Below are 15,049 nucleotides of genomic sequence, written 5' to 3'. Positions count from 1 at the left end.
AGAATTGTTTCCAGATGCAGAGGAGAATGTAAAGTTGAGGATATGTGAGTTTACAGACAGTCTTCAGCTTACAACCACAATTGAGCCCAAAATTTATGTTGCTAAGTGAAACAGTTGTTAAGTGAATGTTGTCCCATTTTACCACCTTTCTTGCCATAGTTGTTAGGTGAAACACTCAGTTGTTAAGTTAGTGAGGTTACTGTTAAGTAAATCTGGGTTTCCCATTGACTTTGCTTGTCAGAAGGTCACAAAAGGTCATCACATGACCCAGGGACACTGCAACCATCATAAATATGAGTCAGTTGCCAAGCATCCGAATTTCGTTCACGTAACCATGGGGATGCTGCAATGGTCGTAAGTGTAAAAAGCGGTCATAAGTCACTTTGTTCAATGCTATTGTAACTTTGAATGGTGACTAAATGAACTGTTGTACGTCGAGGACTACCTGTATAGGAATTGAAGAGAATGTAGTTGCCTTCTGTAACCCCTAGTGGACAACATTGAGGCAGGGATTGAGAGTTAGAACAGGAGTGTTAAAGAGCGATCAAGAATCAGGGTAGGCAGAGGAAGATATGGTGGCATATGGTGCCACAAACAGAGAAGGGGATTAGTTAACTTAAGACAAATTCCCACTTTCAGCCCCTCTGTCTTCCTCCTATTTTGCCAGATTCTCAGAAGATCTAGTGGTGTATTTTGAGCTGGTGTGATATCTGTCATAACTTTACCAGCAAACTGAAACATTTTTCTCTACGTTGTCTTTAAGGCATTAAAACTAGATGTTGCTGCAATTTCTTCTTAGTGCATCAGCAATTGGTATGCCACCAGAAAGGTACAAAACGTAACAGGTACAACTTGCACCTATCCAGAAACTCCCTTTATAAATTTCCCATGTACTGGAATGGGAATTCCAATGAAATGCTAAAATATCAATGTGGTCAGGTGTCGATGCTGTCTTTAGAAATTCTTCTCCAGATGTTTCCAAACTCTTAAGGCATTTAAGTGACCACATCAAGTTTATGGCAATCACTTCCAAGTGAAGTGTGCCTTACTTTAGTTTGGTGCCAGATAAAGCTGCTTTCCAAGTTGAATTGTTTAAATGAATTATTTTATTTGTGCAGTAAGTTAACCAATTCTAATAAGGTTTTCTTTTCTTTTCTTTTTTTTTTTTTTGTATATAATTATCCGGAAATGCTGCCAAAGAGCAATATATATTAGAAGAGGAAGGGAAGGGAGCTGGTTTTAGTTTGACAGTGGAGTCACAATATAGCTATAGCAGCAGTACTTTACAAACTCTTATTCAACTCTCACATCAGTACAAAATCGTTCAGATATCAAGATGGATTTACACAAAAGGGTAATTCAAATACATGCCTACTCTTCCTGGTTTCTCTTAGAGCCTCAAACCTACTCAGGCTTTTCAAGGATTAAAGTTTACCTAGACTTCACTGTAAATCCTATTATTGTGATTCACACTTGGATGGAGTTTCCCCCCCCATCTGCATTCTGAGTATTATCTTACTAAAGGTATTCCTCGACTTATGACCACAACTGGGGACAGAATTTTCTGTTGTTCAGTTGGTCAAGCCCGATGTTATTATTACCTTTTTGCCATGGTGGTTAAGCAAATCACTGTAATTGTTAAGTAAAACATGTGATCATTAAGCGAATTCAGTTTCCCACAGAAAAAACAATTGCTACCAACCTGCCTTCCATTGAGGACCTGTATACTGCACGAATCAAGAAGAGGGCCATGAAAATATTTACAGATCCCTCACATCCTGGACATAAACTGTTTCAACTCCTACCCTCAAAACGACGCTATAGAGCACTGCACACCAGAACAACTAGACACAAGAACAGTTTTTTCCCGAAGGCCATCACTCTGCTAAACAAATAATTCCATCAACACTGTCAGACTATTTACTGAATCTGCACTACTATTAATCGTTTCATAGTTCCCATCACCAATCTCTTTCCACTTATGACTGTATGACTATAACTTGTTGCTGGCAATCCTTATGATTTATATTGATATATTGACCATCAATTGTGTTGTAAATGTCGTACCTTGATGAATGTATCTTTTCTTTTATGTACACTGAGAGCATATGCACCAAGACAAATTCCTTGTGTGTCCAATCACACTTGGCCAATAAATTCTATTCTATTCTATTCTATTCTATTCTATTCTAACTTTGGTTATCAAAAACCAGATGGAAGGTCGCAAATGGTGATCCCATGACCCCAGGATACTGCAACAGTTGTAAATACATGGCAGTTGCCAAGCACCCAAATTTTGATCATGTGACTGGGAGGAATGTTGCAATGGTTGTTAGGCAAGGACTGGTCATAAGTCACTTTTTTTCAGTGCCATTGTAAATGCAAATGTTTTTTTTATTATTTATTTATTTTATTTATTATTCGAATTTATATACCGCCCTATCTCCCAAAGGACTCAGGGCGGTTCACAGGCATATAAAACATCAATATCAATATACAAATTAAAATAATCCTTAAAAAACTTATTCTAGCGCCCGAATTATTAAAAATAGAAATATAAATATTAAATATAAATATTAAAATCAATTTAAAACCCCTCTAAATTTAAAAATCTAAGCCAGTCCTGCACAGATGAATAAATGTGTCTTGAGCTCGCGACGGAAGGTTCGAAGGTCAGGAAGTTGACGGAGTCCTGGGGGGAGTTCGTTCCAGAGGGTGGGAGCCCCACAGAGAAGGCCCTTCCTGGGCGCCGCCAAACGACACTGCCTAGCTGACGGCACCCTGAGGAGTCCCTCTGTGAGAGCGCACGGGTCGGTGAGAGGTATCTGGTCGCAGTAGGCGGTCCCAGATAACCCGCCCTATGCCATGGAGCGCTTTAAAGGTGGTCACCAAAACCTTGAAGCGCACCCGAAGGCCACAGGTAGCCAGTGCAGCCTGCGCAGGATGGTGTTATGCGGGAGCCACGAGGGCTCCTCTATCACCCGCGCAGCCGCATTCTGAACTAACTGCAGCCTCCGGATGCCCTTCAAGGAAGCCCCATGTAGAGAGCGTTGCAGTAATCCAGGCGAGACGTCACAAGGGCGTGAGTGACCGTGCAAAGGGCCTCCCGTCCAGAAAGGGCGCAACTGGCGCACCAGGCGAACCTGGTAGAACGCTCTCCTGGAGACGGCCACAAATGATCTTCTAGAGACAGCCGCTCATCCAGGAGGACGCTGTTGCGCACCCTTCCATCGGGGCCAATGACTCGCCACCGATGGTCAGCCGCGGATTTAGCTGACTGTACCGGGATGCCGCATCCACAGCCACTCTGTCTTGGAGGGATTGAGCTTGAGCCTGTTTCTCCCCATCCAGACCCAGACGGCCTCCAGGCACCGGGACAGCACTTCGATAGCTTCGCTGGGGTGGTCCGTGTGAAAAGTACAGCTGGGTGTCATCCGCACAGCTGGTACCTCACACCGAACCCACTGATGATCTCACCCAGCGGCTTCATGTAGATGTTGAACAGAAGGGCGAGAGGATCGATCCCGCGGCACCCCACAAGTGAGGGGCCTCGGGCCGACCTCTGCCCCTGTCAACATCGACTGCGACCGTCGGAGAGATAGGAGGAGAACCACCGATAAACGGTGCCTCCCACTCCCAATCCTCCAACCGCGCAGCAGGATACCATGGTCGATGGTATCGAAAGCCGCTGAGAGGTCTAATAGGACCAGGGCAGAGGAACAACCCCTATCCCTGGCCCTCCAGAGATCATCCACCAACGCGACCAAAGCCGCTCCGTGCTGTAACCGGGCCGGAAACCGACTGAACGGGTCTAGATAGACAGTTTCATCCAGGTGTAAGGGAAACTGATATGCCACCATATTTCAACAACCTTCGCCAAGCGAAGGTTGAGACCGGACGATAATTACCTAAAACAGCCGGGTCCAGGGAAGGCTTCTTGAGGAGGGCCTCACCACCGCCTCTTTCAAGGCGGCCGGAAAGACACCTCCACCAAAGAAGCGCCAGAATCGCCTGAGCCAGCTCGGTCACCTCCTGCGTGGCCAGCACCAACCAGGAGGGGCACGGGTCCAGTAAACATGTGGTGGCATTCAGCCTCCCCAACAACCTGTCCATGTCCTCGGGAGCAACAGGGTCAAACTCATCCCATAAAATGTCACCAAGACCACCCTCAGCCGTCTCACCCGTATCACCGCAATCTTGGTCCAAACCATCCCGAAGCTGAACGAAATGTTGCTGAACAAATGGTAGTACTTTGAGGAGTACCTTATATTACATCACCATACAGCCCAATATAGCCCTCTCGCTATATAGAAAAGCCAAATAAATTATATTTAGTAACAATAATGGCATCAAACTGATCACATATATTACACTGAGTCATTTCTGAATTCCAAAATGAAATCAGCACTCTGTTGGGAGCGTCAAAGTGTTCTCATACCCAGGATCCATAAGGGATCCATCCTTTTAGGCCATTATGCTTTTAAAAAGGAGCACTGCCATTAATATTTTATAACTAGAACATGAGACTGGATACAAAATTCTTTGCACCATTGACGTCCTATGTTACTATATTGTACTGGTATATATTGTACTGGTTAATTAAGTGACAAAGAAAACCAGGGTACAACATTCAAAGCAGCCATTTGCTTTGTTTTAATACTTCAAAGAGAAATGTTTCATTCATATAATACACCTTGCAAGACATCCTTTTTGTACATTTTTCATGGCCCTATTCAATAGTATAATAATAGCATACAGTCATAAGCAGATTCTGTTTTGCACATTAAGGTAAGATGCTTGGTATATGAGGGCCGTGAATATTTAAAAATCAATAGGAAGACATACCTGAATAGCCTGATTTCTACACTTTTCCCCCCTTTTCCTCTAATATATGTTTCTTGTTTGCTTAATGGATTTTCTCCCAAAATATTTTGTTTGCTTATTCTCCCTTAGGTAGCCAAGTGCAAAGTTTCTTTTTTTAAAGCCATACAGTTATAAATTAGAAGATTTTTTGTAAACTATAGTGCAAAGTATATAAACTTATTTATGTTAACAGAGTTAGTAAAATAGACATATGCATTACATAATAAATATTTAATACAATGTTTTAAAGCATTTTGTGCTTATGTCTATTTTTAAAGGAACTTTCTGATCTTAAGGAAGTGTAGCACTTTCCAGCTGATCATTTAAAAAAAACAACCCTGATCTTTTCCAGACTTCTATGAAAGCCTGAAAAAAAGATGCCACTAATTTAAGAAATCCACTCATTACAGTTCAGGCAAGTCTTAAAACAGTACCTTTTTTTTTCCCCAGGCCTGCCCAGCAGCCTAACAGAGATTGGACTCTTTAATGAATAGCCAAGAGGTGTGATGCCTGCAGTCAGCAGGGCCTCCAACTGTTTTCAAAGAATGTGCAGTGCTACTAGATAGCAACAATTCCATGCTAAATATATACCAAAAGAATCTAATGAAAGTACGGACAGAAGCCCGTTAATACTTTGAGTTTAATTACTGCTTCTTGAGGTTAATTATTGATTCTCTCTATTCACATAATAAGCAACATGCATTTAAAGGCATTATCATTTTTCTATTATGTTATATATCCTTTCTCCTCAAATTGTCAGCTAAAAGGTAGCTGGAAATGTATTTGCTGCACTTCCCTCCCTCCTATATTTCTAACATAAATTCATAGTACAAGAACTAGGAAAATGTTACTATACCATGACACCTTATGCATATTTAAACATAGCCAGATAAGCTGTCATTAACTTCAAATAGTAATCTGAATTCACTACATAAAACATGATGTGTATGTTAAGAGGCAACTGAAAATACCGTGGAACAGAATGAGGGGGGAAAATGGAATCAAATCTGACCATGAACAAAACCTGAATTAAAACAACAGGGGGGAAAATTAATAAAAGGTAAAGGTTCCCTTTTCGGCTTTGAAACGGAGATGAGCACCGCCCCCTAGAGTCAGCAATGACTAGCACATATGTGCAAGGGGAACCTTTACCTTTTAAAGGTTCCCTTCACACATATGTGCTAGTTATTCTTGACTCTAGGGGGCAGTGCTCACCTCCATTTCAAAGCCGAAGAGCCAGCGCTGTCCGAAGACGTCTCCGTGGTCATGTGGCCGGCATGACTAAACACCAACGGTGCACGGAATGCTGTTACCTTCCCACCAAAGGTGGTCCCTATTTTTCTACTTGCATTTTTTACGTGCTTTTGAACTGCTAGGTTGGCAGAAGCTGGGACAAGTAACAGGAGCTCACCCCGTTACACGGCACTAGGGATTTGAACCGCTGAACTGCCGAACTTTCAATCGACAAGCTCAGCATCTTAGCCACTGAGTCACCGTGTCCCCCTTGAAAAATTATTTTAATAGAGTCAAGTAAAGTAACATTAACTGGTAAATTTACTAACCATAAATTCAAACTGTGATTTACACAAGGACATGATTACATTCAGAACTGTCTTCACTGAAGAACTACCTAAGAGGTAACTGTACTAAAAGTAAATCTGCATTCCCATTCTGATACTCTCCAAAACTTGGAATGGAAGTCTAACATCTCTATTGCGGAATATTATGGAAAATTCCTGTAATATATAATTCTGTAAATCTAGAAAACTATATAAAATTGTTTTTAGTTTATAATTTTACAAAAGAAACTGCTAACCATATCACTGGAATCCAAATAAAATAATATATATTAGAAGCAAGGTAATTAAAAGCAGGGCAATTATTTAATACCTTGTTTCTGCCAAATTTAAAAAGAGGTAGACAGAGGTAGACAAAAGGTCTACAAGAGGTAGACAAAATTAAAAAGAGGTAGACAGATTATATTAACATGGATTACACATTTAAAAGAGAAAATGGGCAAGGCCGCGCATGTTGGGCGACATGGCTCTGCATGCTACTTTGGGCATGTGTGCCATAGGTTCGCCATCATGGTAAGCAACTCCTTCCAAATGATAAACTAGAGAATGGCTGCTGGAAAGTATCTACCTGTCTTTTGGAAGGCAACATGTGTTATTCCCAGGACACAACTGTTCCCAAATAAATATGTCCGGTGGACCCATTCTTATTTATCACATGTTCAAGTTCTAATTAGTTTTTATAATTAAATTCTGGGTAAAACTTGAAGGGAACCGGAATCCAATTATACTATTGTGGCTTATGTGTCAAATTTGGGGAATAATTTACGTTTTTCTTTGATCTATATTTTCTAATATAATCTATTTATAAATTTATAATTTATTTGACAGTAAGATAAAATGTTTGGCAGCTGGTTATATTTTAAAAGTTTATTATAGGGAATACAACATTAGCTATTATTTTTATTTTTTAGATTGAATGAAATTTGCTCCTTATCATTATCTGTAACTCCTCCTAACAAAAAAACCTCATACCTTGATCATCCTAGAAAGGTCTCCAGCATCTGCTAATTCCAGCACAATGTTTAGCTCATTGTCTTCAATAAATGATGCATAATATTTGATTACATTGGGGTGGTTCAATTGCTAGGAAAACAAATATATTTCAGTGTACAGATTACTATTCACAAATACAATAAGCCAGTAATAAAAATGATAACATATATGCTCTGCCATAATCTCCCCAAGTGGGAAAAGAACTTTTCCTATTTTATAATTAAAACATTATTCTCATATTCATTCTTTCCATACTCGCCAGGTTTAAAAAGAAGAAAACACTTGAAGAATCCCAATTTACAAGTCAGTGCAATCCTTGTTAAGGGAGCCAAAGTAAACCAAACTCAAGTTTTCAGGATCTACTCCTCTTTTATTATAAAATTAAATATATTTTATTTTTAAATTTTAATTATATTTATATATTTATTATAATATATAAAATGCATTTTGTTTTAAAATATAATTAATTAAAATAAAATTAAATATTATGTTTTATTTATAGAGCCAGCTTAGCATAGTGGTTAAAGATACTGGGCTAGAAACCACGAGAGTGTGTTTTAGTCTTGCTTTAGGCACGAAGCCACTTCATGAGTTTGGGCCAGTCACTTTCTCTCAGACCTAGGAAGAAGGCAATGGCAAAGCACTTTTGAAAGCCTTTAAGAAACCTGCAGGGAACTTGTTCAAATAGTCACTAGGATTCAAGATTTGCCTATACAATAGAATATAAATAACTGCTTAGTGACAATTAGGAAATAGGTTTTCTCTATGCTGAAACCTGCTCTGTGCAAGGATCTACCCTCTGCCAATGCCGAATGATGGCATTTTAAAAAAAAAAATCCACTTTTTTTCCTGATAGAGGAATTCCAATACGAACTCTAGCAAATGCTGGTTTTCAATGGTAGCATTGTACGTAAAACAATACAGAAAATAATTTGAAACCTAAAGACGTTAGCTTTTCCAGTGCAAAGTGCAAAGTTTGATGTATCATTTCAAGCATGCTGCAAAAGAAACTTTTGAAAAGATAAAATTATGAACAGGTTAATGTACATTTGTACAGATAGTCTTTGATTTATGACTGTAATTGATCCTAGAATTATGGATATAAGTCATGCTGATTAAGTGGTTACTCACTTACCAAGCTGATTAAGTGAGTTACCACAGGACTACACCCAATTTTACGACCTTTTTTGTGCTGGGTTGTTATACAGATGTGGCATAAAGCAAAGACCATAGTCATTAAGTGCATCATTGTCTGAAAATTGTTATTTTTTGCAGAAAACTGCAGTAAATGCCGGTTTTTGGGACCATGGAATCCTGCAAATAGTCATAAATGTGGTCAATTGCTGAGCATCCAAAATGCGATCATGAGACCATGGGAAAGTGACCTAGCCACCAAAATTTCAATGAGCCATGAGTAGCCCGGGAGAAGTGTGTCGTAACTTGCATGGTCACTAAATGACCAGACATAGGTTAAGGGCTATCAGTATGAATAAAAGTTGTAAATATAATAACTAAAACATAGTTTACATACCTAATTTTTAAAATCATATGTTATAATAAAACATTTTTAAAATAAACAACAGATATTTCCCTCTGGCAAACACTATCTGCTGTTAGGCAGATTTTAGAAACATTTTAAAAATAAAGCAAAATGAAAACCTATTACTTTACAAAGTTTGACAACAAAAAATACTGTAATTGGTTCAAGTTTAATACAATATATATAAATATTCACATATATATATATATATATATATATATATATATATATATATATATATATATATATATATATATATATATATATATATATATATATATATATAAAATATGATTTTCCCAGTTGCAATGTATGGCTGTGAAAGTTGGACCATAAGAAAGGCTGAGCGCCAAAGAATTGAGGCCTTTGAACTATGGTGCTGGAGAAGACTCCTGCAAGTCCTTTGGACTGCAAGGCGATCAAAACAGTCAGTCCTAGAGGAGATTCTAAATGCTCTTTACAAGACCAGATCCTGAAGATGAAACTCAAATATTTTGGCCACCTAATAAGAAGGAAGGACTCACTGGAGAAGAGCCTAATGCTGGAAAAGTTTGAGGGCAAAAGAAGAATGGGACGACAGAGAATGATGTGGCTGGATGGAGTCACTGAAGCAGTAAGTGTGAGCTTAACTGGACTCCAGAGGATGGTAGAGGACAGGAAGGCCTGGAGGAATGTTGTCCATGGGGTCGCGATGAGTCGGACATGACTTCACAACCAACGACAATGAATATAAATATTCTCTGCTATGCATTTTCCTTTTTGTTAATATGTTTATGTTCCTTGGTCAATGACTTTATGCCTTTATCACCACCTATATAACAAATAAATTTCAAAGTAAGGGAAGGCAGTAGGGAAAGGTAGCATGTTAAAAAAAAGAATAACAACTCTATAACTCCAGTTGTTCATGGGTGAACAACTATTTAAAATTATAGGTGATTTAAAATAAAATTTAAGTTGTATTTTAACTTAAAATATAGCATATAATCTATTTCCATGTGGAGTTGAGACCCCCTTAATTTATAAAATGTGTATGTTTAAATTAATTTCTAGATGGAGAGCCAAATTAGTCTATAGAGGAAAATCACAAAAATTAATATCGGATCTTTGGATTAAAGGTTGGATCACCCATCTCCTTCCACTTATGACTGTATGACTGTAACTTTGTTGCTGGTAATCCTTATGATTTATATTGATACTGATTGTTTCCTGATTGCTTATTTGTACCCTATGATTATCATTAAGTGTTGTATCATTAAGTGTTAAATTTGTACCCTATGACTATCATTAAGTGTTGTAAGTGTTGTACCTTGATGAAGGTATCTTTTCTTTTATGTACACTGAGAGCACATGCACCAAGACAAATTCCTTGTGTGTCCAATCACACTTGGCCAATAAAAAATTCTATTCTAAAAAAAAAATTCTATTCTATTCTTATTGGGTAAAGTCCTTAAACTATGGCTCACTTCATCAAGTATATCTGGTGTACAGTAAGATCAGCAGGCAAGACCTGTTCAGTCACAGTTTTAAGTAACTGGAAGGCCTTTGGTGCTTTTTCATGATTTATTCTCCTTCCCCCAGGAAAAAAGTCACTAGGCCAGATTTAGTCTGTTTCCACAGATAAATGTGAATCTGACATAAATTTTTAATTCAAACTGACCTATTGACTATTCAGTGAAGCTGTAAGCTACGATAGCTTGCTACTCATATGTAATAACATGCACAAAATTACTTATATCTGATAACTCATTACTTCTTTTATTATCAAAATTGTAATGCCGGAATATATTCATTCCAGAAAAGGAAAAAAATTACCTTAAGAAGATCAATTTCCTTAATACAGTCAGCACGTGCCTTTGCATCCATTAAATCAAATATCTTAAAGAAAATAAATGGAAAAATTACTAAGTGATAATACATTCACAAGAAATAATGTATTCAATGCTTTCTCTTTAACTGAAAACGTACAAGATAAGAGCAACCCACTGCATTAAGAACAAATTCTCAAGTAGTGAGCCATGAGATATACATTACACAAATTAAATTAAAGCCTCATGGAAGCCCAAGATACAAATTTGTGAGACAGCACAAATCTTTGCAGCACCTCAGCATGAACTGCTGTTCCAGCTCTGGCTTCTTCACAGCAGGAGGGGTGAATAATTCTGCCCAGTATTTCTGAATGAATGGATCATTCAACCAAACTGATGTAGCAAAAACACGTGTTCTTAAAAGGAAAATCCTGGAGTCAGTGCTCTATGTTCTCTTCCCATTCATGAGTGACGTTCAGAAACTCACATTACATTCTATCACAAGAAGTTCTATATACCGTCTGTGTATAAACTTTCCAAAATCATTAAGGGAAGTGACTTGAATTTTAATTCAGAAAATGAGCATATCTCAATTGCCTGACATTTCAGAAACACTGTCAGGTACAAATTATGAAATGTGACATTCGTGTTCTAAAAGCATCTGGGATTATAAAATAGTGACATCATTCTGCAGCTGGTTTTCAATGATCCTATTTCATGTAAGGAAATTTTTTTAAGATTGACTCCAAGGCCTCACTTGGTGGCCCCGGTAAATAGGCAGCAGTGGCATCTACAGTCTTTGGGCAAAACAAAAGACACTATACCCATGATAATGTGCCAAGTGGAAAAAGTCAATTCTCATAGATCTGTATGGAGTCATATTTTTTCTACTTCTTGGGTTTGTTTTTAAAGTACATTAGGACTACTTAATGCTTATACTGCTTTTTTATGTGTTTTTATCTAAAAATCATAGAAATTATGCTGCCAATTGCTGCAACTGCTGACAGGGCTATGATACCAATTTATCCATTCCTGGTCTAAAACTAATTTTCATGGTAATGATTAGAATTTTTATATATATATATAAATGTGAAGCAACCAGGAATAAAAACTAGAGGGAGGAAATGCAAATATGCAACTCGTTTTCAGCATTATTGTAACTTCATTTAGTTATTAACTACATTGGTTTGTTCATAAAAGTATGTTCACTTTAAACACTAAACCAGAGGTTCCCAATCTTTTTTGGTTTGCGGCTCCCATAACACTTCGGATTTTTTCCGCGGCTCCCTTAATAGGTACATCCGATTTTTTTTTTAATTTTTGTCTTTTTAAGGATTTGGAAATCTACTTTTTAGATCGTTAAGGTTAGGTTAATTGAAAAATAAATTAAATACGAGCTTTAAATTCACAATTTAAAGAAGGTCTGCCTGCCTGATTTGCTGATGGACGCGCTGCCTCCTTTGATAAGAGCAACCTCTGCAAAACTTTCCCAGAAATGAAAGTCCCTGCTTGGTCTCGGAGTTTGACCTCTCACGATCCCCTTGTTCCTCAAATCTCCGCCTTTGTAAAAGAGGTGACTGTTCTCGCCCAGCCTGACTCACCTGGGAGGAACCAACAAAATAGTTTTACTATTTTCGCGCAACCCTCTTTCCCGATGCCATCGAGCGTGATGGCCGCAGCCATGTTGAACAGCGTGTCAGGGCAGGCGCTGGATTCAAACGGGCAGGCGGCCGCGCCGCGCTTCTCCTTTAGTCCGCCGCCTGGGCAGGCGCTGGATTCAAACGGGCAGGCGGCCGGCGCCGCGCTTCTCCTTTAGTCCGTCGTCTGGGCAGGCACTGTGATTCAAACGGGCAGGCGAAGCCGCCGCTCGCGCTTCTCCTTTAGTCCGGCGGCGGCGGCTGCCGTCTTTCTACCAGCTGTGGCCTGCCCCGCGGAGGGTGTGAGTGCGGCTGCGCAAAGGTCCCTTGGCTTTTAGAGTTATCCCAAGTTGCGGTGTACGAGTCCCGGTCGCTGTGGCCGTGTCCGGCTTTGTGCATCTGGGATCTCGCAACACCGCGTATGGAGCAGACGCTGCTTCTTCGCCCTTATGAAGATAGCGGCTCCCTGGGGAGCCGCGGCTCACACTTTGGGAATCACTGCACTAAACATTAAAAAGCACTCTTTGCTAAGATAATAATTGTAAACCTACTGTTTGAATTTACTTTGAGTATTTTTAATTTTTGTTACAAATGAACTACAACTTATTTAAAAAAGGATATTTTTTTCATTTTTCCTATTTTTGGAAAAGCAAGCAGACAAAAATGTAATGTCAAAAACATCGGTAAACAACATCACATTAAAACAAAGAGACATATTTTTAAGAAATATAGGGAGCACTAATTGACAGAGGTGGGTTAAATCAAAGCTTAAAATAGTCATTTTACCACATGAAGCACTGCATAATCAATTTTAATTTTTGACTGTTTTCTACTTCTTTCGTAAAATATATCTATACAATATTAAGAACCTTTCTAACATTTCACTTGTTAATTTGATTTAGTGTGAAAATTCCAAATATAGACCAACTTCCTTCTCATCTTAATTACCTCTTATATTATTTTAAAAAATTAGGAAATATTCATAATATTTTTTAATCTGACAGAACAAAAAAGACCCTTTAGCTTTTTTTTAAAAAATCCAAATATTTCCTCCCCACCCCCCAATTGCTTTAATCAAGAATCTAGAAAGCCAAACATCTTCATAATTAGTTTCTGCACAAGTCCATCTAATTCATTTTACTATTTTGGTGTATGCATAAATTATAACAATGAACAGAACATTTACTGATAGAAGGATCCTTAAGTTCTTTTAAAAAAATAGGAATGACAAATTTAGTGTTCCCCTTACATCGTAATTTTTCTTGATAAAGATTCTTGTCAGGTTCCAACAATCAAGAAAGACACATAGTAACACTTCCAAGCAGATTTGTTTATTGTTCCACACAGGGGAGGGTTCTACTTACCTTTACTACTGGTTTGCAACGGGGCCGCGCACATGCACAGAAGCTTCCTGATGACGTCGAGGTCAGTGGGCGGAGCCTCTCACCGGTTTTACTACTGATTCTTGCGAATCAGTCTGAACCGGGGGCAACCCACCACTGGTTCCTCACCTATAAATAGAATCTTGCCAAACTAAAGCAGACTATTATCTACAGTTCAAATAAAGTCAATGAAGGCTGAATGGGAGGAAGCATCTAAGAGAAGCTTCTAACAGTTTTTTGAAGTTGAAATTTTATTTTCTCTGTTAGGCAACTTCTGAACAGCCCCAATTATTACAGCTAAGTAATAAAAGATCTGAAGTTCATGAGAACTCTCAGAAGCTTCTAGCAGGAAAATAGACATAGATGAGTTATAAAACTACTCTCTTCTACCCCCATGGCCTTGAACAGTTACTCTCATTCTTCTTTTGGTTAAGAAAACAGTATTGGCAAACCCTAATTCATTTTGAACTAGTATCCATAATATAATGTTATCACTTTTACCTAAAATCCAAAAATTAATTTTGCACATGACATAAAGGAATGACACCCAAATAATCAATTGACAATCATAATAGTCCAAAGAGCCAAAAAAAGTTAGGAAGAAATAGTAATCTGCTTTGCAATATTAAATAATATTGCATTGTTAGTGCTTAATTATATCAAACATTAAAGTAAAACAAATCAACAAATATTTGATTATTTGATTATCATCGATTAATAAATACATGATTTCCAAGAGGTCTTGCATTTATTCCAGTAAAAGCCTTCTCCCTTTCAATATTATATTGCGATGCAATATAAACTGAACAAATTATTTTATTTGGTTTAACATCTAAATCTTATGTTGTAAAAATTATACAACATGGATTTTACAAATAGATTATCGAAAAAACCCTGAAAAAGTAACTTTTCTTTGCAAAGTACAACAATCTTTTAATTTCATCTTCCCAACTTGAAAGCTATAGCTATGCACAATCAGTTCATAAAAGATAAATTACTAAAAAGGCAAAAGCATTTTGCAGAATGCCCACAATAAATTCCAATATGAAGCTAAGAAAACTGCAGGCACCTGTATTACCCATCTCTCTTATTTGAACCTTCTCCCCAACATGGCAGAATTGCTTATAAAAGCTATAGCCTTGAAACAGATGTTGGAGGAGATGTTGCATGGTTTGCAAGTTCTGCACCAGCACTCAGAGAAAGCAGATAAAAGGAGTTTATTTTATTTATTTCTTAAATTTATATGGTCTAG

The 15,049-nt window shown here is 38.0% G+C and overlaps 1 protein-coding gene across 1 annotated transcript in view; it reads right to left on the bottom strand.

The window, feature by feature from the left end:
• NEK7 (NIMA related kinase 7) overlaps positions 1–15,049 on the bottom strand; it is a 74,371-nt gene that overhangs the window by 34,478 nt on the left and 24,844 nt on the right. The window contains exons 4-5 of the mRNA XM_058175487.1: positions 10,786–10,848; positions 7,413–7,523 (exon numbers count right to left, since the gene is read on the bottom strand). Coding sequence (XP_058031470.1) covers positions 7,413–7,523; positions 10,786–10,848 — 174 coding nt within the window. The remainder of the gene's footprint in view (positions 1–7,412; positions 7,524–10,785; positions 10,849–15,049) is intronic.

The sequence above is a fragment of the Ahaetulla prasina genome, chromosome 3 (assembly GCF_028640845.1).
Source record: "Ahaetulla prasina isolate Xishuangbanna chromosome 3, ASM2864084v1, whole genome shotgun sequence".
Lineage (NCBI taxonomy): Eukaryota > Metazoa > Chordata > Lepidosauria > Squamata > Colubridae > Ahaetulla > Ahaetulla prasina.
Note: the sequence above shows the minus strand (reverse complement) of the source record. Positions and strands in the feature narration are given on the sequence as shown.